This window comes from Micrasema longulum, unplaced genomic scaffold (assembly GCF_059751315.1).
Source record: "Micrasema longulum isolate JH-2025_06_02 unplaced genomic scaffold, ASM5975131v1 h1tg000097l, whole genome shotgun sequence".
NCBI classification, from domain to species: Eukaryota; Metazoa; Arthropoda; class Insecta; order Trichoptera; family Brachycentridae; genus Micrasema; species Micrasema longulum.
Window position 1 is genome coordinate 850,245 of NW_028277303.1, and position 27,667 is coordinate 877,911.

At 29.7% G+C, this 27,667-nt stretch overlaps 1 protein-coding gene across 5 annotated transcripts; it reads right to left on the reverse strand.

Moving 5' to 3' along the window:
* Positions 1-842: 842 nt before the first annotated feature.
* Positions 843-27,486, reverse strand: LOC148284686 (anoctamin-1-like). 5 transcript variants are annotated; one of them, XM_088236406.1, is made up of 16 exons: positions 27,426-27,486; positions 26,823-27,055; positions 20,480-20,725; positions 19,938-20,095; positions 16,822-16,990; positions 14,518-14,750; positions 12,780-12,940; positions 11,005-11,237; positions 9,659-10,027; positions 8,092-8,220; positions 6,237-6,360; positions 5,642-5,847; positions 4,928-5,098; positions 4,716-4,829; positions 3,496-3,631; positions 843-2,299 (listed from the first exon to the last, which is right to left on the reverse strand). In XM_088236406.1, exons 1-16 carry the CDS (start codon positions 27,448-27,450, stop codon positions 2,160-2,162), a joined length of 2,847 nt encoding a protein of 948 aa, XP_088092532.1. In that variant the 5' UTR covers positions 27,451-27,486; the 3' UTR covers positions 843-2,159. The 5 variants fall into 5 exon arrangements, with proteins under 5 accessions (XP_088092532.1, XP_088092549.1, XP_088092541.1 ...); XM_088236423.1 differs by having other exon boundaries at positions 26,883-27,055; positions 27,426-27,484; XM_088236415.1 differs by lacking the exon at positions 27,426-27,486 and having other exon boundaries at positions 26,883-27,220.
* Between the last annotated feature and the right edge of the window lie 181 nt (positions 27,487-27,667).

Genomic DNA, 27,667 nt, shown 5'->3' on the forward strand with positions numbered 1-27,667 from the left:
TATTTTACAGATTTTTTTTGTTTTCGCACGAGAAGGGACAAATTGTAAAACACATAAAAAAAAATTCAAAATGGAATGATATAAATAATAATATAAATAGCAGACAAATGAATGTTTTTATTGATATATTTTTATAAACATAAACATGTAAACCCAGATTCAATTAGTATTGGGAATAAACTCTTTTTTAATTTGATATATTTAAGTTTAATTTTTCATTAATAAAACTATTTAATTACTTGTTTTTAGTAAATGGAACCCATCTTGAGATTTTAAATACAGTCAACTGAAAATTGAACAAAGACAAAAACAAACAAAAAAGTCCTAACTATTCATAAAAAGAAATTATGTATACACACCTATTCTTTATCTACAATTAAAATTATGAACAATCAAAAAATTCTTACAAAATACAGTTTAACTGTGAGGTAATGTTTAATAAAATTAACTAAAGCCATATTAATATGATTAGATTAGATTACACAAAACATTTCACTATATACCAACTTGCGAACATTAACATTACAAAAGCTTCTACATTATAATATAGGTGTATCCATAAAGCAAAAGTATCATTGTACTTTAGTATAACATTAAGGCATTTTTAATAATGGTATGGAACTTAAACATACTAATTGTATACTTAAATATTATTTCTTAAGGCGAAAATTTCAGTTGTCAAAAGTCTATATAAAGTCAGTTTTCTCACATCGATTTTCTAATGTAAATAAAATAGTGGTACCAAATTTCTATTCAAAATTTATATTCAATTGACCAGTATGTTCATAAATGTAATTCAAATGAAATGTTTTCATTCTTTCGTTATTTTCATTATTTCGTTATTTTTAATTTTCTATTCAAACTCAAATAATTTTCAATTAACTCGTCTCAAAAAGATTAATGGATTATTTATTATCTCGTGTTTTTATTTGATACAGTATATTCAAAAGTATTTAAACATAATCTAAACTTCAATTTGTATTACCTTGTGTCCATTTTGAATGCACACCACATCTACAGAATTATAACATCAAAGGTATTTAAAGCCACAAAGTCAAGTAATAAATAGTAGATTTATACTTATTTGTTCAAAACTTTTTATCAAATCGTTTTTATGTGAAAATTCGGATATTCTTAATAAGAAATATCTGAGAAACTTCTTTCGTAAATACGAGCTTAAAATTTAGCAAATATCTACAACTAGATAATTTCAAAATCAGCATTTTTGAGTTACCCACTAAAAACACATTTTTTATCCTCCTCCATGAAAGCTACAAATAGACTAAATAACTTACAAATGCTGATTATGAAGTCAACTAGTTCTAGTAATTACCGCGTGATATAATTTTCTTTACATGGCTTATTTACTAACAAAAATAGCATATTTAAAAAAAAGGTTGAATGCATTTCTCATATGTAGGAAAATATCAATTGTCTAAAGTTTCGAGACAGCGAGAAAATAACTATTTTTACTGTCACCTAAAATCTAATATTCTTTAAAACTGTATTTTTCATCTCATTTTAAAGGTCGTTTTATCTGCAACATTTCAGTGTTCCTGGACTGGCACTTGAAGCGTAGGACTGATCATATTACCTTCATGTAACAGATGATCTGAAATACGCTGCATTTGTTTAACTAATGCAGTGCCGTATATTCCACTGGGTGGAACGGAAAGGGGAATAAAGATGATGAAAATGTAATATTGTTAATATGCAAATAATTTTTTTTACACTTTCAAATGCTGTTTAGTGAATACATTGGAAATAATATGCCCGCTTTATTGGTAGGGCATTTGGAATGTTGTTTAAATGACCCAAGCAATTAATTTTTTCAACATTAATATATTTTGTCATTTTTCAAGTATCGGTGTAGTGAATCGGAGGGAAAATATATAAAGCTACATACTTTATTAAAATCTCGTCTTTTCTGACTTGTCTTACTAATGTACTGGACGATCAATATTAATTAACAACATATGATTTTATACTTCTTAATGTGATTCATAACACTGGTATAACTATAAATTGATACATTAACAAGTAAATAAATCAGATTCGGGACACAACAGTCAATTGGGATTGATTAATACATATGTATTTGAGAGGTATAGATTTGACTTTTTAGAGAGCAGAAATTGAGTATTTGTTGGTTGAGATTATCATAGAATAGATTCTTCAATATTCCTGTCCTTTTTTATATTGTTTTCTGTTTTATCTGCAGAAGCGGAAGAGTTTTTCAATTCGCATTGAACACAATCATGGTGCAGACCAGTATGCTCGGAATGAGTTGCAGATACACCTGAAAACAATAAGACACTTGTTATTATTTTCAAATGATATAAACAAGATTTTTTGATTTTTTAAAGATTTGTAAAATTCCCAGCGAATAATCTTTTTTCAGCACAAAATTCGAGATGTTTAATACCACAAAAAAACATATTGTTTACACTTCGGCGGAATAACATAAACTGTAATTTCAAGCTATGGTGAAGCTTCACAACGAAGTTGGCTGTAGTATTCCTCGATGTAAAAAGGCGAAAATAACACCATATGTGGGAAAACAGCGAAAACTAATTCCCTAATACATCAAACCTACTTCTTAAGAGCGTATTTCAATAAACTGTCCCGTAAAGTTAACACGACAAGTTATTTTTTTTATAATCCATTGCCCAAAAAAAATTATGTTCAAAACTCGTTTATTTATCGTAGCTGCTCCAAATTTAACTTACTTTGTAACCATTTAGATATTTTTAATACAAAGTTTTGTGACTTCAAAAAAAAAACTTTTTGAAACACTATAAAATGAAACACTTGTCATTGTGTAATAAGTTTATGTTCCTTTAATTAGGTTCATGTTATTATCATATTAAAATTTTGAATCAGTCAACTATATTATGAAAATCCCTCTCCTCCACTCCTCCACTCTATTTCCTCACCGCTTAACTTCTTACGTGTTTTTTTTCTCTTGTCTTATATATTATATTATTTTTTTCTCTTTGCTATGTAACATGTTCTCTCATTATATTTGTGAAAAACTTTAACTGGATGCATGTACTATTTTTTATATTTATATTCTTATATAACAACTGTTGTTTTTCTTAAATAAATAAAAATAATTGTACATAGACTGTTTCATTGCCTTGAGAATATTTACCCTAAAAACATATTTTCTAAAAATAAAGAACATGAATCACTCATTACTAAGCCATTTTAATTTAGGAATTGGAGAGTTAATAAAATAATATAAATGTTATATTTGAAGCACTTCCAAAGTTGTTTTTTTATTTATTATAATAAAATAATATTGACTACCAGATGCTTCTAAGAACAAGAACTGCAGTCTTGTACAGCGAGAGGGTATAAAATATTAAAGCCAGAACAATTCCAAACTACAGTATGTAGACCCTTTCCTGTAAATGTTTTTAATTGTTAGAAAATTTAGTTTGTTAGAGCTTAAAATTTTGTTTGTTTCTAGATAATTAATTAAAAATAAACCTTTGGACTTAAGCGCTTCATGGGTGATGATGATTTCACTTGTCAAATAGGATTCTCGCTTAATTTGATCACTTAGTTTCCTGGAGACATCGGGAATAGCCCACTGGACGGTCATAATCACAAAACTGACAACATTCTGTGGAAACAAAATGCAAATATTTATTTGTTTTAATGTTTTGTATTTTATTTATGTGGACACAAGTCCCGAGTTAAGTTGGGTTGGCACAGGACTTTAGTATTTTCATGTAGCATAAAAAAACGAATAAACTAAAGAAAATTTCAGGTATTCCATAGGACTTTAATGTACCTCAATATAACTTGTCACCATTACCTCTAGTCGGATTCTTTTCCCTTTGCCATGGATCCTCAGAACAGTTAGCAAAATCTCACTAAACAGTACTGTCGATGTGTTCCTACAGCAAAGGCATGCGTTTAAGAAGAAAGCGGTGTTATCACTCCTGACTTGAGACACACTTTCCATGTCTGCCTAGATCATGCCATGACTAAACCCATTGAACATTTAAATAGATTATTGTTTGATTGTTTAGGTTAAGTTGTATTATATATCATAAATGCCAATCTATTAGGGCTCTCATGAGCCTGTTGATTGGTAATTGGATTTTCAATAAGGTATAAATACATTTGAAAGAGTGTATATCCTCAAAGTAATAATGTGTAATCCGCTTATAGAGATGCCATTTTGCTCAATTGCACAGAACAAAAACATTACAATTTTTTGGTTTAACAATAGACGGGTAACGGGTGGTTTAGTCATTTTGCTTGCGATTCTCGACCTGACAGGCGCCGTGGCGCAGTTGGTTAGACGGTCAACTGTGAAACTGGCGTCGCGGGTTCGATTCCCGCCAGTTGCAAGAAAAAAATCCAAGAAAGAGTTTTTTTCTCAATTGGTCTGGGTGTTGTAGTGTATTTTTCATTACCTCCTTCCATATCACCTCTATCCCACCTGCTGACAAGCCTCAAAATAGAGGCTTAGCGGGTTATTCCTTTTCAATTAAAGAGTATGGGCCCATTGTTTTGCTGCAAACTATAGGTAACTTTGTGATTGTTAATCCTAGAATGGTGTTTGTCAGTATGGGTGGCTATATAAGTGGTAGAGTGTTATTACTCCGAACGTATGTCTGAGAAGTTATAAATAATAAAGCAAAATATGCATGCTGGATGTTAGCAAAAATATAAAAATCCACAAAATGAAAATGTACCTGAAAAACTACGATGAAAGCCAATCGAGCAGCTAGAATATGCCAATATATTTCCGGTCGTTTATATTTACGAGGATGCAACGGAGGATTTCTGTACTCAGGATAGCGACAGATCTGAAAAATGTGTGGGAAAATAGTGAAATTAACTTATGTAATTATTAATAAAACAATGAATTATATAAAATGATTATACATAATTGGTGTTTACTTACAGTAATATTTCCGAATGTTGAATTTCTCGGAGCAATACCAGCTTGGAAATCTAATGTATCAAAGTAGGCGAGGGAATGTTGCAAAAAGCCTTCGTCATTTCCATCAGGATTCACTGTCAGCATGTAAACTAGGCGCGGAATGAAATTAGAGGAAAATGCGATCATGAATGCCTGAAATCAAACATCAAATCATCGAATAAAATTATTAATGCGGGAAAATTATTGATAATCATGAGGTTTACAAAAATACTCAGTGATGTATAAATGTTTTTAAGTCTTAAAATTTAAGACCAACAGTACTTTTATAATCCGATTTTTTTTTAACCACCAATGGTTATTGAAAAACAAAAAAAAATATTCTTTGAAATTTTGCACCACAAAAGAACACTAGTTAATTTATTTTCCTCTTCTCAATGCTATATTCCCAGGTAGGATTTTAAGTCTGTCACAATGTGCTCTCAATGGGATTTTGCTTCCGGACCCAGTGAATTACAGCACAAAATACCCGGACTTGAAGAAATCACATTTTAACTACTGTGTTCTCACGGGGAAATAAACCCAGTGTGAGACTGATGCATTAGCCATTAAGCCACAGGGGTCGCCTGGTTAAGCGAAACAAAAGTTATAAAATTTTAGAAAAACCGTCAGATTGAGGAAATATGGATGGACAAATAAGGACAAAATTGTAAATGTTACATATGGAAAATTACTTACATTAGTCACAACTGATATGCGTCCTAGAATATCCATAATGCTGTACCATACACCAATGTTTCTCACACGACCAGGAACCGGGCGCCGATAATATTTAAGATACTTTTTAGCATCCAATCGCATCTCAAAGATGTTGTTGATCAAAGCAAACATTGGGGCCAGAGGGAAAGCAGATACGAAAATTGTTACAAATCCGTATTGTAAAACTAAAAAATAAACATAGAAAAATACATATATACTAGATTAAAGTAAGCTTTTACAAAAACACTAATAAAAATAGTAATAATAGTTAGTTGCAAAGGTGTGTGTGTTTGTGCCGTTATTTTCTGAAGACAGATTATTTTTTAAAAATGTAAATTACCTGTATACTAATATTATTTGTTGAATTGTGATTCAGAAAATAAACTTATTGTTTGCAACATTTTGTATGTTGTTAACATTATTGTAGGTAGCTTTGAATGATAAAAATTGTGGCTTATTTATAAACCATTTGATAAATATTAATTAACTACAGTGGATTTCCAAAACAACTTTAAAATCAAATACTAAAAACTTTAATTATTGTACATTTTTTATCTTAGGAGAACAAACTTACTCATTTCAAGATATTCATCAAAGAGACCTCTTGGTCCCCATTCCAACAATTTATAGTCTTCCGTCCACTGATTGCAACTGATGATTGATTCATCATCATCGCCTTTTGTCAAGCCTGTTTTGACCTGTAGAGAATGATTATATTATACATATGAAAAACATGTTGCTAAAATAGTATTATACACGTATTGTTGCTGGAAATGCATTTCTTTACAAATTATATAGGAACATGTTCCACAAAATTTATTTATAAGATTTCATAATAATATACTTGATATATTATAAAAAATTCAAAATGCGATCCAATGATTCAACTGTCATATTTTATATTAATTATTTAGTTGTATTTTATTATTTCTATTAATGAATGATACATTCAATTATCTATTAATAATTTAGGTATTGTATTCTTATTTGATAATAAACAAGATTTGTGCTATAAACATACAAAAAAAAATCAAACAGTCAACTTTTCAATTGGTAAATCATTGTGGTATACAATGCACAACTTCGTTCTGATAAGGGAAAAAAAGAAGGAGAAACATGCCAGTGGCGAGCCGTGATTTATTTTATAGGTAATCTATTAAAAATGTTGATTAATTTGTGCTACATATAAGTACTTACATAACATGTAAGTAATGTAATTATAAATGACTAATTTTTTTGTGGTTCTGTGAAAATCAACTCAAACAACAATTATTATTAACCACGCGATATACATAGCTTTATTCTACACTATTTTAATAGAATACTAAACTTGTACAAAAGTTTATTAACAAATAGCACAATGACATTCAGCAGATATTTTCATTATGATCTGTCATTGATAGTACTGTCAAGACTTGAGCACTAGCCGATTTCTTTTAAAATGAATAATGCCTAAAACGGCTACTGCAAACGCCACCTGTCCTATGTGATACATAATATGTCAACGGTATCCCATCAAAGAAAAATAGTCCTTAGGAAAAAATGTTTGAAATACTAGTTTCCAAATAGAGAATCTTCTAAAAATATTTGTAATCTGCAAGTTTGTTTTAGTACTAAAAAAGCCGACTTGGGTTAAAGACGAAAAATACAGTGTACTTTTTTGTATGGAAGAATAAGCTGAGGTAATCGGCTAGTTTAATCATTCAGTAAGAATGGGCTGAGCGCTGGCGCTGGGCGCACTTCTTAGATATTTTTTTGTAGAAAGATATAAACGGTGATTTATAATAAATAACAATTACTTTATTTATTTTCCCATAAACATGGTTACTATAAATTATTATAATTAAAAGTCAAATATAATGGTAAGCTGTGCATAATCGCTTTCTTTGACGATTCGCCCCTGAAACATGCTGATATTATATAAGATACAGGAATATCAGTAAATAGTTTTCTGTCCTTTTAAAATTTAATTGATACTACATTGTGGTCTAATTGGTCAAAGCGATTGCCTACCATGCAAGAGGTCTCAGTTTCAATTCCCAACATGGTTGACACGAAACATTTATTTAAAAAGGCGTTTTTACGCTTGAATATTTCACAGCCCCCTTGGACTAGCACTTGAAGCGTACGACTGATCATTTTCCTTCATGTAGCAAAAATGATCAGGATATGCTGCAGTTAATGTACCGATGCCCTATGCACCATAAGGTGCGGAAGGGGAGTGATTATACCACCTCAAGCCCAAAGCAACAGTGATATATCTCTGAAGAACATATTCTGAGATAATCAGACTTTGAGGTGTGCAATAATCTTATATGGCCAAAATAAAAATCTTACAAAAAATGTTTGTGTTAAAAAATTTAAATTAAAAAGATTGTCATGAATTTGCCAGATACATGAGTTACGTGACGTTAATTTTAAGCACTTACCATAAATGTATTGAACCACTTCATTAAGAAGGGTATCAGCATTTCTAGTACCGATGTAACCGCTTGTTTTCCTATCATGATGATTGCCAACTGAATAAAAAGTTCTAGAAAACATCCCCCTGGGCTACACTGGAAGATAAAAGCAAAAAATTAAATAACTACGAATAAAAATAGAGCAAACTAACCATACCGCCGTTTCCCCGGGTAGGCAGAGAGGATAGAAAGCCATATCATTCTGTCTTTGCATACAGATCTCGCTTCCTCTACATTGATACATCTTCTCATGCACGCGTGTTGATTATTCCAACTAAAAATTATTTCTTCAAATTGCGGTTTCGTGTATTTTATTTTTTATTTTATTTTATTTAATAGTATAATTATACATTTTTACAATTTAAAAAAAAATTCACTGGTTAAATTTTTACCAAAACTAAAATCCCACCGAGCCACTTTTTGTAGCTTGTTGGTAAAGATTATATTTATAATAACTTAATAATATTATTTACATTTATAAAAACAATGAATAACAGATAAAAATTAACAGTCGGAAAGATCAGAATAAACATGTTTATACAAATAATAATATATAAATTTATTTTTTAAATACAAGAAAATATATGAAAAATTAAAATATTTACACCTAAGCTACTATTCATATATAAACTCTTGATCGAGTAGCCACTCTCTTATTTTGCTTTTGTTACAATGTGAGTAAAATTTAAGTTCTTTTGGTAATAAATAAAAAATTCAAATATTGAAAAATTTGAATGAGTAAAAAGTGTGCAATCATAAATTTGTCAAAAATTAAACAAATAACTCAAATATTCCGATGCTTTATGTATAATATATTGGGAAATTATTATTCAGACAAATTTTAAAAATGTACCTGTCAAAATAACAATTGAAGAAATGAGTTGATGAAAGCGTTGTCACAATTTTTTTAAATAAACTTTTTTACATAAATCAAAATTTCATGTACCTTTCACAAAAAGCCAACTACATCATTAAAAAGTAGCAGGAAACCGATTTTGAGAGTAAATGAAGGTGTAAATTGTACTTATGTTTAAAACTTTAACCCCAGAGATATCTGATTTTTGTTTTTGTCACATAACACCTTGATCCACTCAAGTCTTCAATTATCTAATTATGTTCATCAATAAATTGTTTTTTGAACTAAAAATAAAAATACTAAAATGATATCTAGTTTTTATTTAAAATTTAATAATCAAAGTAACTGGTGTTGTATTTATAATTCAATAAATAAATTATCGTGTTTAATTTTTTTATATTTTTTTTAAAGAAATATTTGCATTCTTATGATTTACCAAAATATTACAATTTTGGTGGGCATTTTCAATGAGTTGAAAATACTATTAGAAAATTAATACCAATATTTATGAATAGTTTATTTTTTAATAATAATAATATGCAACTACAGATAGATGTGTTCTATCACAACATTGTCAATCCTTAAAAATATTAAATTCAATTTTCTGTTAATGATGGGGAATAAAAAAATGTTTTAAAAATTTCAAAACTTCACAAAAAATACAAGGGTTTTTCTTACCTCTTCTTGGCGATACGTAAAAATTCTGTTATATTTAGATGGGTATCCAACAAACTTTCCTTTCAAGAATGCTATATAAAATATGGAGGAGTAATAGTTAACAAACTGGAAAAGATAGATCTTCAAAGTAAGACTGTCGTCAAATTCAGTCTGAGTTCTCAGGAGCTCCATTTCTGTTAAATAGACAGCGAGACGATCGTAGATAAAGTTGAGGAGAGTAATTGCGAACAAGTTCATGAATGCAGCACTACACGGCATTATCAAGCTTTTGTAAGCCATGTCATCAGCTTCACCAAAAAAACTATTTGACGTCAACTGAGACATTCTGTATAATACGACTCCAAATACGGCACCCACGGCTAGAGCAATCTGGAAACAAAGGTAAAAATATGTAAAGCTTATGGACTTTTATCCCATGAAGTTGGGATAAATGTCTTAAATAAATAAGTAACACACTAATAGTTCAAATAATGTTACAAGGGTTGAAGAAAAACGCATCTCCTGGCTTAGCAACTTAGCTAAGCGATTCCTCTGTAGCTCCAAATCTATTTGGAGCGGCATATATAATAATAAGGAAGTTTAACAACAGGAAGTTTAAGACATTGCAATGTGTAAAGCCATCATTCAGCACTTATCTTAAACACTGATATCTTAAAGTCGAAAACTCAATTTTAAGATTAAAAAATTACAACAGGGGTGGAGAACATTTTAGACAATGGAATATGAAAGTCTAGGCATTTACGGGGCTTATGACCTGTCATTGGCTGGTTTAAGTGGCCACTTTACACAATTTTAAGAGTTTATGTGTTTTTTAAATTGTAAAAATTATTACTTTATTATGATGAGGAAGTTCAGTACTATGGGAAATTGGATATAAAAAGTATTTTACACGCGGTAAAAATTAGAGCATTTCATTGTACGGCAAAGTTTCTCTAAAATGTATGAAAAATTAGTAAAATTGAACTTCTTTAAATGACATAGCAAGTTCTTTTAAATCAACCAATGATGAGTGTTGTGATAGATTTCCGGTTTCCGGGAAGCCAATCCTCCAATTAGGACAACTCACCGGAGAGAACTAATGACATTAAAGTAACTTTAAAAAATTGAAGTCATGATAATACGAGAAATGAAAATATTTTATTTTTTTTACTAAGTTTGAAAGTCTATTAACAAATAAAAAATCCACTGAACTTCCTCATTAGTTTTTGATAGCATACAACATTAAGTTCCCTAATATTTTAAGATTGGGGACTTTTATTTAAAGCCTTGTTATAGGTCATGGGTTCAATTCCTAGCATGGTTAACATAAAATATTTTATAATGCGAAATTTAATTACAGAACTCACCAAAAAGAGAACCACCGAAAAACTAAGTAAAGTGAAGGGTAGTCGCACTCGCCAGAAAGGTACAGTTGGTTCTATAACATGAGTGACGACATTGAGTTTTCTCTTCTTGGCATTTGTTAGTTTGGCTAAATATTGTGGTCGTGGATGCTCGGCTTGTAAATCTAGTCCCGTCAATCCCCACCTGTGTGCGATGTTGGCAGAGTAGCGCTTCCATAATTCTAAGTACAGTGTTCCTAAAATGAAGCAATGTCAATCATTTTAATTCCAGACTATGTAGAAAGTGCGAAAAATCCTGAGCAATCAAAAAAATTCATTTATAATTTTTCATTTTTCTGAGTAATATTTATTTATTATTTATATTATATTCATTATAATATATTATATACGTCCAGGGGGCTTTAACATTAAAGGTACAAAATAAAAATTCAAGCGTTTCATGGTATAACAAGACAAAATGTAGGTCTAATAAATATGTGTATCTTAATAAACATGTTTTTTTTATGTGTCGAGTTACATTATGCTTTATAGAGATAACAGTTTTAGGCAAAGAATTTAAGTTTGCAGTAGGTATAATTTAAGTGCAGATAAGGAAAATACAAAAATTCAAATAGTTTTTTACTGCTTTCAAATAATGTAAGTTATATTATATCATCGAGTTTTGATAAATTTACTTAAATTACGAAGTTTCACAGAATGTTAACTTCAAATTCTCAATATTAAATAAAAATTATAACATGAAAACTTTGTTTATATGTTGATGATTCATAGCATTAATTGTAGTGATTTACACATACAGATTACACAGACAGGGTATTATGTAAGCTTAATCGAGTTGCACAGTTTAAACCCGCGCTGTGTGAGCAGATATTCTACAGTACATCAGACCCCTCATTTGGGGCACACAAAAGGGTTAAATTGTGCACTCAAATAGACAACCTGATTTGAACTACTTTTAACTTACATATTTAATAACATTTATATCAGATATACACAAATTATGTTTCTGGTCCATTTACAGGTCAAAGCCAGGTTTTTTGTTACAAACATGCATTAATCAAAATTATAGAGTACGTACGAATACCTAGATTCTTTTATCTATTTTTTACACTATCGAATAGTTAAATTCACCATAAAAATGACGTGGAGAAAAATAAAAGTTATATAAGTCAAGTCAAGTCAATAATTTTGATTTATTTTGTTCGATTATATTTTTACTTTTTCTATCTTCTTAATAGTATTTTTTCAAACCATCTAAAACAAAATTATAAATGTTCATAATTTTATATGTGTACAAAATTATGACAGTACTCTATTACTTTGATTTAATCTTAATTAAATCTAATGTCTGAGCACCACCGGATGACAAACTATTATTTAATATAAAAAATACAATGGAATTCTATCAAGAATTGTCAATAAATAATTTAAATGAAAAAATATTATTTAATAGTTAATTGGGACAAAATTTATGTTTGAAAATTTTATGTTTTTCTTCTTATAATGTATTAATATTGTAATAATATGTTTATTTTATTGAATAAATACTATTATAGTTATTATTATTAAGAAAAAAAAACGTTTTTTGTGTGTGACGTATATAACGTTTGTATTAGGTATGCTTAAGTTTTTTTTTGGATGTTAAATGTAACTTATTGTGTAAAATTATAGATTTATTTGAAATTAAACAAAACTATTAGTTTTTTAAGAATTTAAGAATGCGAAAGAAGACAGTATTTTGTTACACTAAAGTAAAGTTAGATTTATTGTATACATACCCCAAAAAGACATAAATACAGCAAAAATAACTGTAAAATTATTGTCAAAGAGATAAGTTACTTTTGCTTGTAAACACGTTTCCTCAAGTTTCCAATAATCACAATATGCATCGCATTGAGGACACATAGTTATATTCAGATTACTGTTGCAAATATCATTACTGAAAGAAAATAAATATTATTTAGTATGTCTAAAACCATACATCACAAACTTAAACTTATACACGGCAGCAGGTATTGTAAATTAAATAAAGTAAAAATAAGTCTAGATATACTACCGTTCCATGAAAGAAGGCAGTAAAAAACATATTAAAAGTTTTGAGGAAATTGAGGTTTTATGTATTATTTATCAAAACAGTTTGATCTTTATATTTTAGATGTATTTATTAGAGTACGTTGTTTAGAAATATTACAATTATTTATCAGATTGCATTTTAAAAAAAACACACTTTCAAATTTTTGGTAGGAACAGCAGTAGCAGGAGTGGCAATTTTTTTTATACAGATTAAGAAATTTAATAAAATAATTATGTAGATGAAAAAAAGAACAAACTAATTAAAGAAACTAGGGTGATATTTATTTAATATGCTAAATATATAGGTTATGTGATTATAATACAAATGGCAAAAGTAACAAATACATAATAAGGTTAATTACAGAGTAGATGATGTACTTCAGAAGGATCTAAGTCATGGAGTTGAATTAAGGGCATTCAAAGATGATCTATTAATAGTCTATTGTTTTTTGTATGCTGGTGATGCCGTGCTACTTGCTAGTAGCAAAGAGGACTTGCAATTCTTGGTGAAAAAAGTCTACGATGTATGCAAGGGCGGCGATTTGCTGATGAATGTCAATAAATCCAATGTGATGGTTTTTGAAAAAAATGAAAGTATGACTAAATTTGAGATCACTGTGAATGGGCTTATACTGAAACAGGTAGAGGAATTTGTATATCTGGGAAATATGTTTACTAGGATGGAATGAGTGAGAAAGATAATGAAAGAAGAATGAGTGCCGAGAACAGAATGAACGGTGCACTTAATTCAACCTTGAAAAATATTTTTTTGTCGCGGGAGGCAAAGCTAGCAGTTTACAGTGGAGTCTTGATGCTGACCCTTATGTATGGGAGCGGAAAATGGAATTGGAAAAACACTATGGCTTTTGAAAAATCCTTAACTAATATTACAATCTTATAAACTAAATGTATAAACTCCTCTATCACAGCAGAGTTGTTCATTGAAATGTTTTTTAAGAATGTAATGTGAATTTTAAATTTGATTGTGTTAGTAGTGATGACATAATAAAAGCACTTAAAATTAATAATTTAAAAAAAAAACAGCTGACCTATGGAATATCCCTGTTACCATTAATTGGTATCATCGCTCCAGAATTAGCTATAATTTTTTTTAATAAGAGTATTGATACTTCACAACTGCAATTGTAACAAAATATTGGCTGTAATAACTTATATTTGAATATAAGGTACCAATTACAAATAGTTGGTACACTTCCATTTATTTATTCGATTAATTAGCGCTTAGCGCAAAATTAGCGCAACTTCAGACTGGACAAAAAAATATTGGCTGGTTGACTAAAATAAATTGCTGCCAATATACAAGAAACATATTTGTACAAAAATCTAGATACACAAATAAAAGGCATATAAGTGTCTCTGATCCGTATCGTCTTTCCCTTAAATGATCAATTTAACAAAGCAAATAAACTATTTTTTTCTCACCTGAGTGTATTGGAAGAGAGTGTGACAAGACCATAGATAAAACAAATTATTCCAACTATAGAAGCAGGAATTAACATATGCGTATAGAATCCCAGCCACGTGAAATAAAGAGCAAACTTCACTCCAAAATAATCCTTGATATTATCAATTGGTTGGTAATTTATCCACTTAGAAATTTGTGCCCACTGTTCAAATAATAAATTTCTCTGTGTCTCCTTTTCTGAATGGTCCCCCTAAATAAAATACAAAATGTGTTAAATTCACATCACCTTATAAAATCATTTTAATTAATGAATCACAAAAAAAATAAAATAATCTCAGTCTCTAAATAATTTAAACTAAAATATACACTTGATATACTTTAAAAAAATACAAACATAGAATAAACTGCAGGTGCCGATTCTTATGTATGGGAGCGAAGTTAGCAAATTAGTATGGACAAAATATATATTGCACCACAACAGGCCAGGAGGCCCAATTACAGTGGTGAATTACATCACAGAACACTCAGAATCGAACCCAGAACCTTCCGAGTGTGAGTCAAGCATCTTGACCACTAAACCATGGAGGCCGCCATATCAAAGCAGTTATAAAAAAACTGGGTTTAATTATAGGAGTAATGAGAAGAACAGAAGTCTTTGATAAAAGGAGAAAATTAATGAATTACAAAGCTTTCTTACTTCCACACTTTGTATATGGATTAGTAATATGGTCGCTTTGTAGTAAACAAATGCAAGAATTAGTTAAAAGAACAATTAATAAATTATTTAAAGAAACATTTAATTTTAATACATATATTAGAACTATAGATTTATATAAAATAACAAAAATGCTCAATTTCAAAGAATTAATTTACACAGAAAAAGTAAAGATGATATTTAAGATGAAAAATAATAAAATAAAGATGCATGTATAATTAAATTTTAACTACAATATAGATCCCAGAGGGACAAATAAACAAACTTACGAGCAACCTAGAATTAACAAAAAAGAAACAGTTTTGTGTATACAGCAATAAAGTTCTGTCATTTTCACAATTCACTTTCTAATGACTTAAAATACATATATACAAAACACATATGCACTTAAAAAACACCTTAAAAAAACTGTTCTTACAGTCCATATGACGAGTGATATGTAATGTTATTTTATCGACTTTAAATATTGTCATAATGTGTTATAATCCCCTCATACCAGCACTTTTGCTGATTGGGAATATTTTGTACAAATAAAATATGTAATGTAATGTAATATGTAAAGTAAAACAATGTATTTTGTCTTAACTCAAAAAAAAATTATATAATTGGATAAGCTAGGATGAAAGTAGGCTGAATGCTGTCAAAATGCCATCTTTCAGGCAGATGTGCGGTAAAACTATGTACGATAGAGTACAAATATCGAGATCCGTGCATTATGGAAGGCTGGGATAAGCATTATCGACAAAATCAAGAAAGGAGTTCTGGGTTGGTTTGGATGGCTGAAAGGATTTACGATGTGAATGTTGGTGGATGCAGAAAACGCAGAAGACCGCAAAAGACATGGCACGACCAAATTAAACAAATGCTTGAAGATGGACAAGTTGAAAGTCGGAATAATTTTTGTGTGTGTATGAGTACATAAATGAATGTAGAGGAAGCGAGGTCATTATGCAAAGACAGATTAAAGTGGCATTTTATCCTCTCTGCTTACCCCTACGGGGAAATGGCGTGGTGGTTTGTTTGCTTATACTATAAAGTATATTTGTAATTATTAAATATTCAGATTACCTATTCTACATTCGTACTTTTTAAATAATATGTCAAGTGGCATCCAACCACTTAATATTCAGTCAGTTTAATTCCTATATCAGTCACTGATTTAAATAAAATGAAACGGATAGTTAATCTCGGCATTTCGTTTAAATGAATAAGTTTAGTAATATTCTGTATATATGATTTTTTTCACCATATTTCGAACTTTTAACAATTTTAAGAATGAAATGTAAAGATAATTTGACAATATCAATATCAATACAATATTTAAAAGATATAAAAGTACCTATTTTTGGATTATTTTTTTTCCCGGTAGAAATAAAATTATTTTGTTTCTTGATTATTTGGTGCAGACATTTAAAATAATAATATGTAGTGCATATTCACACAACACACAAATATAATTTTTCTTGACACAGGTAAATAATACCTTTACAAAATACCGTACAAACATAATAAAAAGATAACTGATACTCAAGAAGAACCCTCTTATCTCGAGCCTAATTTTAAATGTCCGAGTTACGCCGAAAATATTTAAAAAAAATATACTTACATCATGCAGTGGATATGCAGCCTTATATACTCCAAGAGACAAAAGCCTCTGTATTCCAACATCGAAAACAGCTTCATGGTCATTATTGAACCGTTTTCTTTCCAAAATAAATCCTACAACACTTATTCTAGTTGATTGAGAAAAAAAATCAGGTCTGTCAACATCAAATCTAAAAAGAAAGAAAAAACATATTCATTTATATAAAGTAGAACTCTGTCTATACAAGCTCCAGTCATCCAGATTGCCAAATATCCGGATCGTTATCAGGAAATAAAAAAACAAAGGAGATGTTATAATAATAAATAAAAAAAGGCACAGGTGGCCAGTGCGTTTCTTCGTCAAAGCAATTGACTCTGCTGGACATGTTTAAGTAAGTTTTTATGTGATAGCGTCTGGCAGTTATAAATCTGGATAATTGGAGTTTTACTGTATTTATTGAATATAAAATATTACATGAATTTGAGTAATAGCCTTGCATTTAATGTTTCTAATCTTTGTCCAAAAGGATAAAGAATACAGTTCTGTGTGTGAAATATAACAAAATCACTAGATGACTGTTTTCGACTCAATGCCAAGGTAAAAATCCTGAAAAAGGAAATCGAGTGGAGATAGGTAAGCCTCTTAGTGTTGTGGTTGGCATGTTTGCCTACCATGGTTAAGGTCCTAGATTTGATTACTAGCTGCGAGGAAATGAAATATTGGTTTTTAAGGTGGTTCTACACTGCAACTGCAACATTATTCTTGGATTGGCACCTAAAGCGTAAGACTGATCATCTAACTTTCCATGTAAGAAAATTGATCCAGATACGCTGCGGTTGGAGTTCTGATTCAATGTCCTATCCACTACCGGGTGTGGATAGGGAAATGATGATGATTATAAGTACCAAATGATTTTTTTTTAAAATCATTTAGTACTTATCTGACAATCTGACATAGAAAAATAATTCAATTTTTAAGTAATGCATTTGCTACTTACAAATGCGTTTGCTAATTACACATGAAATGTGATCTCATCCTGTTTCTTATAGATCCCAGCAGTATTTCTACACTTTAAAACGACACAACACGGCATAGTTGAATTCGAATCGGGAGTTGTGTACTGAGCGACGTCTACAAAGAAACTAATGGGTCAAAACGTAAAACTAATATTTTAAGAGTAGTTTAGTCGCCTTCTGTTTGATGCGGGTATGCGGTTTCTAGACTATTCTTAATTCTATTACGATAAGCAGCAAACACAAACATTTGACTTACATTTAAATAAAGAATATTTTTTAATTTAAAAAGAGAAAAAAGAAGGTCATAAATTCGAAAAATCAAAAGAGTTTCCTACTCAGACCCCTCCCGCTAAGGAAAATCCAGTCCTTAACACAGATAATTGTGAGACTGATTCATTGCAAATTCTACAAGTTTTCATATTCTATATCTTAAAATACCTACATGATTGTTCATTCTAACGAGGAGTGTATAAATATTTAATACAATAGTAATATTATTTTATATAATATTTATGAGTTCTAAATTAAATGTATATGCATACTATAAATATGGAGAATAAATACTCATCTCAGTATTATGAATAATACAAATAACACCAGTGATTACAGTTATAATGTATGCGCATAATATTAATATCATTTCCTTTATACAATAATGTCTGGATCATATTAATTATTGACAACCAACAAATAGTTTCAACTTTTCATAATTATTGTAAAAGGTTTAGTAAAAATAAATCCTATTACATATTTTTTCTAAGCTCATCAATAAGGATAATAGATTAATGAACTATCCTATCCTATCACTAATTACACTAACATGCAAGCTCCACTATACACCTTCACCATCATCATTCCCTCTCCGCACCTAATGGTGCATAGGGTTCTGCATTGGTACACCAATCGCAGCGTATCTTGATCATTTTTGTTACATGAAGGTAAGGTGATCAGTCTTACCCTTCAGGCACCAGTCTAGGGACTATGAAATATTATAGTGTGAAAACACCCTTTTAAATAATATTTCATATCAACCATGTCGGGAATCGAACCCGAGACCGCTTGCATGGTAGGCAAATGCGCTGACCACTCCACCATAAGTTGAAAAATATAAAACTAACATGCTGATAGGACACACGCTACCAGGAGGAAACACCAATGTGCACTGATTACATCTCGAAACTGGTAGGCATGGAAAGGTTTATATATCAATATTTATTAAGAATTATCCAAATTGATTGATTTGGTGTTTATTTTGTAGAACTCCATATTTAAACTTATAATTAGAAATCAAACACTGATTTGAGTCTACTGAACACTTTATTTTATTTTTACAAATATAAACATATAAAAATAAAAACTTCGTGACAATTGTTTCGCCTTATTAGGGCATTTTCACGAACAATTGTCACGAAGTTTTTATTTTTATATGTTTATATTTGTAAAAATAAAATAAAGTGTTCAGTAGACTCAAATCAGTGTTTGATTTGTAATTATAAATTATCCAAATGTTTAACCGCAAAGGTAATGCTTTAAATATTAATCATAAATTTAACAAGTTTGAATTTTTTTTTAATTAAAAAGGAATTAAAATTCTGAAGCAGTGATATACAAAATAAAACATATACCTTAACAGCAATTATCCAAAACTCTTTTATTCTTTTTAAAGCATTTTTTATTTATTTCTTTTAATTTGAAAAGGAATAACCCACTAAGCTACAATTTTAGAGGCTTGTCAGCGGGCGGGAAAGAGAGGATATGGTAGGAAGTTATGAAAAATACACAGAATATTGAGAAAAAAATATTTCTTGAATATTTTTCTCACAACTGGTGGAAATTGAACCCGCGATGCCAGTCTCACAGTTGGCCGTCTAACCAAATACGCCACGGCGCATGTCTATTATTCAAGGAATTATTTTTATCCCTTATAATAATACTTTTACCAATAAATAAAATTCTTGTCTATTTAGGTGATAATGCACAGAGAATGATTAACAATGATAAAAAAATCAAATCAAAGAAATTTAGATCCGAATAACTCCCTGGGGAAGAAATCCAGCCTGTCTGCAAACATTTGGACATGCTCAAAACATTGTTGAATTAAAAAATCAATTTAAAACTTACAAATAGTTTTTATCTCGACTAAACTCCGCTGTCAGTTCATGCCTTCTCTCCGGGAAATACTTTGGATCTAATTTTACAAAATTTAAAGCTTTTCCAATTTTAGACTTTACAACATCCACAAAGTCTTCTGGATCCAAAATATATTCTTGACCCGGAATCTGAAATAAAATCATTTTTATAAACAACAATAAATATTATCTAACGCACAAATTTATGATGAATTTATTGTAATAAACATTATATAAAAATTCTAATAAATTAATAATCGAGATAAGCTGCAGATCGAATACTGATACAATGCCTTGCGTACTATTGGGTATGGATCGGGAAACAATGATGGTCAGTTGTGATGAAAGGAGAATCTCCCAAAACTAGAGATGTGGCGTGTCAAATCATAAAGAGTAATATTAGGATCATAATTATATAAAACAATAAAAAATACAAATCACGGTAAAATGGTTTACACTTATATAGTCTGTATCTAAGTTAGTTAAAGCTTATTTGCATAAGTGAATAGCAAAAATTAAGTATAGAATGCTCACCGGTTTGATTGGCATCTTTATTTTCATTATTTCACAATATCGGCAAAGGACTTCTCTGGGGGCATGTATCTTGATAAAGTGCAAATTTTGTTGAGTTTCTTCCATTTCCAATAGTAACCCTTCCTCAATGAGATTACTTTGGAATGTTGCCCGTTTCGCCGCTTTAAATGCATTATTACTGTCTTGTGGGGCGTAAGCCAATACAAAGTCAACGACCTTCTCACCATCTTTAAATCGTCTCCAAGTCTGAAAGTATACATAAAAACATTTACACAACAAAATCACAGCAATAGTATTCATTAACCTGTAAAGGTATAACCTCCAAAAGCATACATAAGGTCAATGCATGTGTGATATACAAGTGTTTGAAAATGATTTTCTTTTAGTTCAAGGTGCAAATAATATTCATAAATTATACACATAAAATTCAGGTTAACCTTTTTAACAAATCACATAATACATAGTGTAGGTAGTAGTGAAAAGGTTACATAATTTAGACTCCACACAGATATTATTTAAAACATGAAGGCAATCTTCATTACTCACTCTCATCTTGAAGCTATTAACTACCCATGAGTCTAATTTAAGATTATTGTGAGAAAATGTTTCCTACACAATAGTCAACACAACAGATAATAAATACTAACTTTTACATCACAATTGAATGAACATAGCAATGCTACATTAAAAGATACTACCGGTCTGTAAGCAGTGGATGCTGCACTGATTTGATTCAATTACCAACAGACATTCTCTAATCTGTAGCACATAAATGTAGATGTGAAAATAAAACTGATAAAAGACATCTGCTTTGTTCAGTAGATGATTGAAAATATTTTTATGCTAATAAATATGGCAAACAATTATCTTTAAGTGTATATAAATTGATGATATCATTTTTTCATGTATGTTTGTCTTATTTAAAGCACATAGTTTATTTTTAAAATGTATATGACACACATGTGTGACCGAATTAACTTTATGTATTATTAGATATAGGCAGGTTTGTTTTATTTCTTTTTTTTACTTTCTTAACAGAAGTACGTATATACTTTTTGGATACCAATTTTTATATTTGAAATGTTAATGGCTTTAATATTTTCTATTCAATTTAAGATTTGTAATTTTAAACTCCTAAACGTACTACCAAAAATGTGAAAATTTTGGACCAAATCTTCCATATTATGTTCACAAGGTTGTAGTTAAGTGGTAATGTTATGGAGTCTGGATTTAATCACTGTTCTATCACACTTGTTTATTTTCGATAGCTGAGAGCTTATCTTAAATATAATTTTATAGATTTCATAGGAGATGAAATAAATATAATATTAATAAATATTCATAAAAATAAACATTGTTTTTTTATTATAATAATAATAAAATGTTTGCAATTTCAGTTTCACAATTGGTAGATATCGAAATACGAAATCGAAATAGATAGCCAAAATTGCTAGCTACGATATTTAAGCTGTTAACCATTGTTAGTTAAATAGCAAATTAGTTTAAAAATAATTGGTTTTTGTAAGCATTTTCCGAAAGCAAAATTATGGTTTTTCTTTACTCTTAAACAAATACAAGTCTAAGTACTTCCTGTAAGTAATGAGTCACGGAGAACATTTTTTTAGAAGGTATTGTTTGAATCAAGAGAGACCAGTTTTTTTGACTGTGATGTATTTGTTAGTAAAATGTGCGTGTGGGATTTTATGTAAACAACAAAATTTATATTAGTGACCAAAGTAAAAAGTAGATAAGAATTTATTGTTTTATTATTTCGGGGAATTAGTTTGTGAAATGGAGTGATATTAAAAATAAAAATGAAAAAAACATATGATTATTAAGAGTTGGTTTTAATTTTTTGCCTTCTCAGAATTAAATAAGTAAAAAACAGTGTTGGGAAGACATATTTTATTTTGCAATATTTTTTTTCTATTCTTATCAAAACAGTAATAGGTTTAAATAAATTAATGTTTTGATAGTACTGGTAATTTTTCTCACGCAAATTTGTGTATACACTTATATTGTTATATATTTTTAGAAATCTATTTTACTACATAAAACAAGGGTAAATTAAAAAATGATATCGCCCTTCGCCTCAATTTGAAATAGTTAATGCAATACACGAGATCTCGAGTTAAATTCACGGGCGGGGAAATTTAAAATATTTATTGGCAGCCTCCGTGGCATGGAGAATACAAAAAAATGTGATTGTCTTCAAGCCCGTGTGTTCTGTGCTGTAATTCACCACTGTAATAGGGCCTCCTGGCCTGTTGTGTATTAAAAATAAATCTATTCTGATATTATTTATTTATCCTGATATCATTTACATAATAAATTTAAAAGGGTGTATTGACACTGCAAAATTTCATTGTCCTTTGACTAACACCTGAAGTATAATACCGATCATCTTTCCTTAATGTAACAAATAATGACTAAGTTACGCTGTAAATAATTTCACTATTAAATAATTTAATGGAATGTATTAGTGGTTAAATTAAATTTAAGTCATGATCAGGGTGAAACTGTCATTGACGTATCAATGCAGCGCACTATGCACTACAAAATACGATAAAATATAAATGGAGGAAGTTAAGAAATAATATTACTTGTAATGCGTTCTTATCCTAATATGATTAAATCTTTCCTTTCCTACATTTAATTATTTATATCCATTTCAAGTTATCATAATACTTTTTTAAAAAAGGGGAAATAATAAAACGTATTTACATATTTTAAAAATTAATTGTACCATTATATTGGGTCAGTTTGAAGTTTACACTTTTATCACAAACAGGTCAAAAAACACACATCAAAAAATTAAGTCACACAAGTAAACTTTGTGACTAAAATTTTATGATCAACAGATTCTGTGTAAAAACTGTAATTTGGCTAATGAATTATGTAGTTACTTACTGTAATGAAAGCTCTTTTAATCAGATAAGTGGTATTAGTGACAAACATGTTTAAAAACGATTTCTAAACTTGTTAAAAACTAAGTTGATTAAATTGTTTGTAATGAAATTAATCTTTCTTTTCTCCTTGATTTTACCTGTACCTAGTGGTACATAAGACACTGGCATTGGTAAAAAAAAAAATCAGAGATAGTTTCCTTTGTGAAGATTATCTAATTATTCTATTTTGATTGACGATGGGAGAAATTATTCAACAAAAATGTGTTTTTTACTTTATAAAAATATGCATGCATGTAATAAATAATTAGATAGAGCTAAAAACAAAATTATCTTTATAATCATCTTCATCATTCTATTTCTGCACCTAATGGTGCATAGGGCGCTGCATTGGTATATCAATCGCAGCGTATCTTGATCATTTTTTGTTACATAAAGGTAAAAAGATCAGTCTTACGCTTCAGGTGCCAGTCCAGGACTATGAAATATTCTAGTGCAAAAACACCTTTCAAATAAATATTTTATGGCAAACATGTCAGGAATTGAACCAGAGACCTGTTGCATGATAGACAATCGAGGCGGACATGGTTATATTATTAATTAAAAAGCACAGTACTTAAATACATACTTAAATACAAAAAATAAATTTTGTGCAAAAACAATTTACAAATTAAAATGTTCTAATGAGAAAATGAGTGTTATTTGTATTGGTTATATATACGAATCTGGCACTAACTTGTGCACCTATCGTCTTAAATGAGGAGATTTGTATATTATTTAAGGCTGAGATAAGCAATATCAACAAAATTTAGAAAGGAGTTCTGCGTTGGTTTGGACATGTAGAGCAAAAAACGGCTAAAAAGATTTATAATGCAAATTTTGATGGATGCGTAAACCAAGGAAGACGAGAAAGACATGACATGACTAAATCCAACAAATACTTAAAGATGGACATGTCAAAAGTAGGAATAATTGAAGCGCGTATATGAGATGTATGAATATAGAAGAAGCAAGGTCCACATGCAAATACAGAGTGGGCATTCTATTATCTCTGCCTACCTCTAAGGAGGAACGGCGTGATGGTTTATTTGTTTGTCAATTTGTTTTGTGTTTGTATTGGTCATATTATAAAGGGATTTACCCGACACCTTAAAATAGCAAAGTAATAACACGTCTTAAAATAACCACAACCAAAATAGACGGAAGTAATAATAAAACTGCTAAAATTATGAAATAAAATACTAAATATTCAACAGATTGTAATAAGAATATGGAAAATCAATAAAGTCCCTAGGAAAAACAAATCACTATGGGTCGACTTAAATACGCATTTCAAAAATAATCAATCAAGGATGTACTTATGACTATTTTATTTGAAAAATGATATTTATTACGTAGAGAAAGTAATTGTGGCATTTATCCACCTTTCTACGAAGTTAAGTATGCAGCCCTACTCTATAAGGTCTACGAAAGGTTGGGTTGAGAGATACAATTTAGAAAAAAAAAATCATTCAAATATTTAAATACTAAAATTGGTTAAAGTCGTATAATTCCAAGATATTAGGTAAAAAGGTACATGTAACATGTATAAAAATTGCCTACAACAACATATAAAAATATCAAATATAAGAAAAAACATAATATGACTTGTATTGCTTCATGTATTTCATCTAAGGTTTATGCACTTTGTACGTAACCAAAATTCTACGTTAAAGAAATAAACCAGTGAGAAACTTTAAATGGCTCCCATACACAATGGTTTATTAGATTATCAAGATTTTTGGGGATATTTTCAACGAGTTGTAAATAACTGATAAATAATAAGAAATAAGAATCAAGTTGGTAGAATGGTGTTCGAACCTCAGACTTCTGATACGCGAGTCTGCGACACTACCACAGGACCACAACACGATGAATACCTAAATAATTTTAAAAAGTGTAATGTTATAAATAAATATAGATAGAAAGTGCATTCCAGATAGATTTAAGCTAACATGTCCCAGTTTTATAAATTGGTTCCTATGTATGATAGATAATACGACCCTGGACCGGGGTAGAGGCACGGAGGAGAAGATTGATAATAATCGCTTTAAAAGTGGAAAAAATATCATAAAAACACATGACCATAACTAAAAATACTTGATTCAAAATTGAAATTATAATAAGAGTATTTTCACAAATTTGGAAAAACGTTGAAAACTTGTAAAATATTTAGAGCAGATTTTTACAATTCTAATAATAAAATTATCAATGTACAAAAACCTCATTTTCATTAAAAATTTACAGTTTTAAAAACGAGCACATATAAAATGGCTCGTTGTTGGCATCACGCAACGTTGACGTCATCCGTCATGCTCGTTGAATGCGCTTCTGACAAACCTTCTGTTCAACTCAAGCATAGTATGACGAGCGTAATGTCATACGAAGCTTTTCATTTAAGTTAATTCAAAATACGCATATTTTAAACCTTTGTTGAAAATTTATCCAATTTCACACGAAAAAAATAATACAGCGGTAAAGACTGGCATAATTTCTAGCTTATTTAAATAAGCAAAGAATTTTAAAAGAGAAAAATTTTAAAACGTGAAAAGACCCTATCACCAAGCTTCTCTGAAAACAGAAAATGAATTCGTTCAGCCAAATGGGTATAATTTTTAAATAAAAACATTTTAATATGCCACATAATGAGATTATCAGATAACAGATTTCTATAAAATTTGATTCTTTTCAGCTATTCAAAAGTTCTGTAATTATTAGTCCTTTTCTTAAAGCTACAAAGACTTCAATTGATAAAAATCTAATTTAACTACCCATTTATCAATGTATCGCATTAACATTAAGTCATCTCAATAAAAATAGATTCACGGAGATAATTTAAATTGTAAAGCAGTTGAAAAAATCACTGAATTGTATTTGAAAGCACATTGCTTTTTGTTTTTATGTACAATTTTAAAATATGACATATATCATAATTAAATATTGCCGTGAACGTAGAACAACAACGGATGTACGAAAAACGCAACATTGACTTTTTTTATATTTTACAAAGGCTTTATATTTCAGGTTTGAAATACATATATAACTTACCCAATTATCAAAGGATATACTTTTGTACTTATGGTGACAGTGTCAAAAAACTTTTAAACTGCTCTCATGTAAAGTTGAAGAAAATCACATGCATTTTTGTTCTACGATCATGACGATAAAACTGTGATATTTAAGCTAATGGAAGTTTTACAATCAAACAAGCACTACAAGTAAAGGGAGCAATAAATAATACTTCAGTCAGTTGAAGGAAGGGCAAAACAAGATACAAAAACTAAAAGAGAATGAATTAAAATGTAACCTGATCCCACAGTCAAGCAATATTTGAACGAAAGTGCACTGTGTGGTTAATGGATCCATCTTTTGCAAAGACGGATAAAATGTGTGGTTACCCTATTTTTCCACTGGGAATAAAGTGTGACAGGCTTGGCCTTAATAAGGTGATCAGAAACCTTATCAACTATTTCCTTGGAAGAAATGAGCGCAGAGTCCTGCGTGGTATCTGGGAGGTCCATGTCAGGAATTCCTTCGGCAGAGTGGTAGACTGTAAAGTGCGAGAGGCTCAACAACTGCTTCCTGTTTTTTAGAGATGCAAGAGTCGTTGCGGAACCCAGGGATAAGGCGTCTGAGAAATAATCATCATCGTCACTCATTTCAGTAAAAAACAATCACACTTGTGACTTGCGGAATGCGATATTAGAAACATATAGAATCTGTTTTTTATAAAACAAGTTGAATAATGCTAAAACCTCTCACAATGTTTACGATATGTGTGTATTTTTGTTACATTCTTGCGACAAAAACTGTTATTTTTAATATCCACATGTTTTAGTAAAAAACGGGCGTGTCAAGGGTATTTTTACATTTTAATCTTCAAATACAATTATGTACTGTAATTTTTTAGAATATTTCAATACAAAAAAGATTGGTTAAGATGACAATAACTGCATGTTTGAAAAAAACATAAAATATATAAACACAAAAAGAGTTCAAACCGAAAGCCGGATGACACAAAAACATCAACGTGCATACGTCAGGAAAATATAATACGCGATTTGTCACAAAAAATCATAAATTATTGTGATGGAACTGTCATGTATAAGTTGCCAGTTATTGAAAATAATTGGATTGAAATATTTTGAGTATTTTCAAATCTTTGTAGACATGAACTGGATTTAAACAGGATAAACACAAGAGAGAGAGAGATTTTAACAGATACGAGGCTTTATAGGGGAGA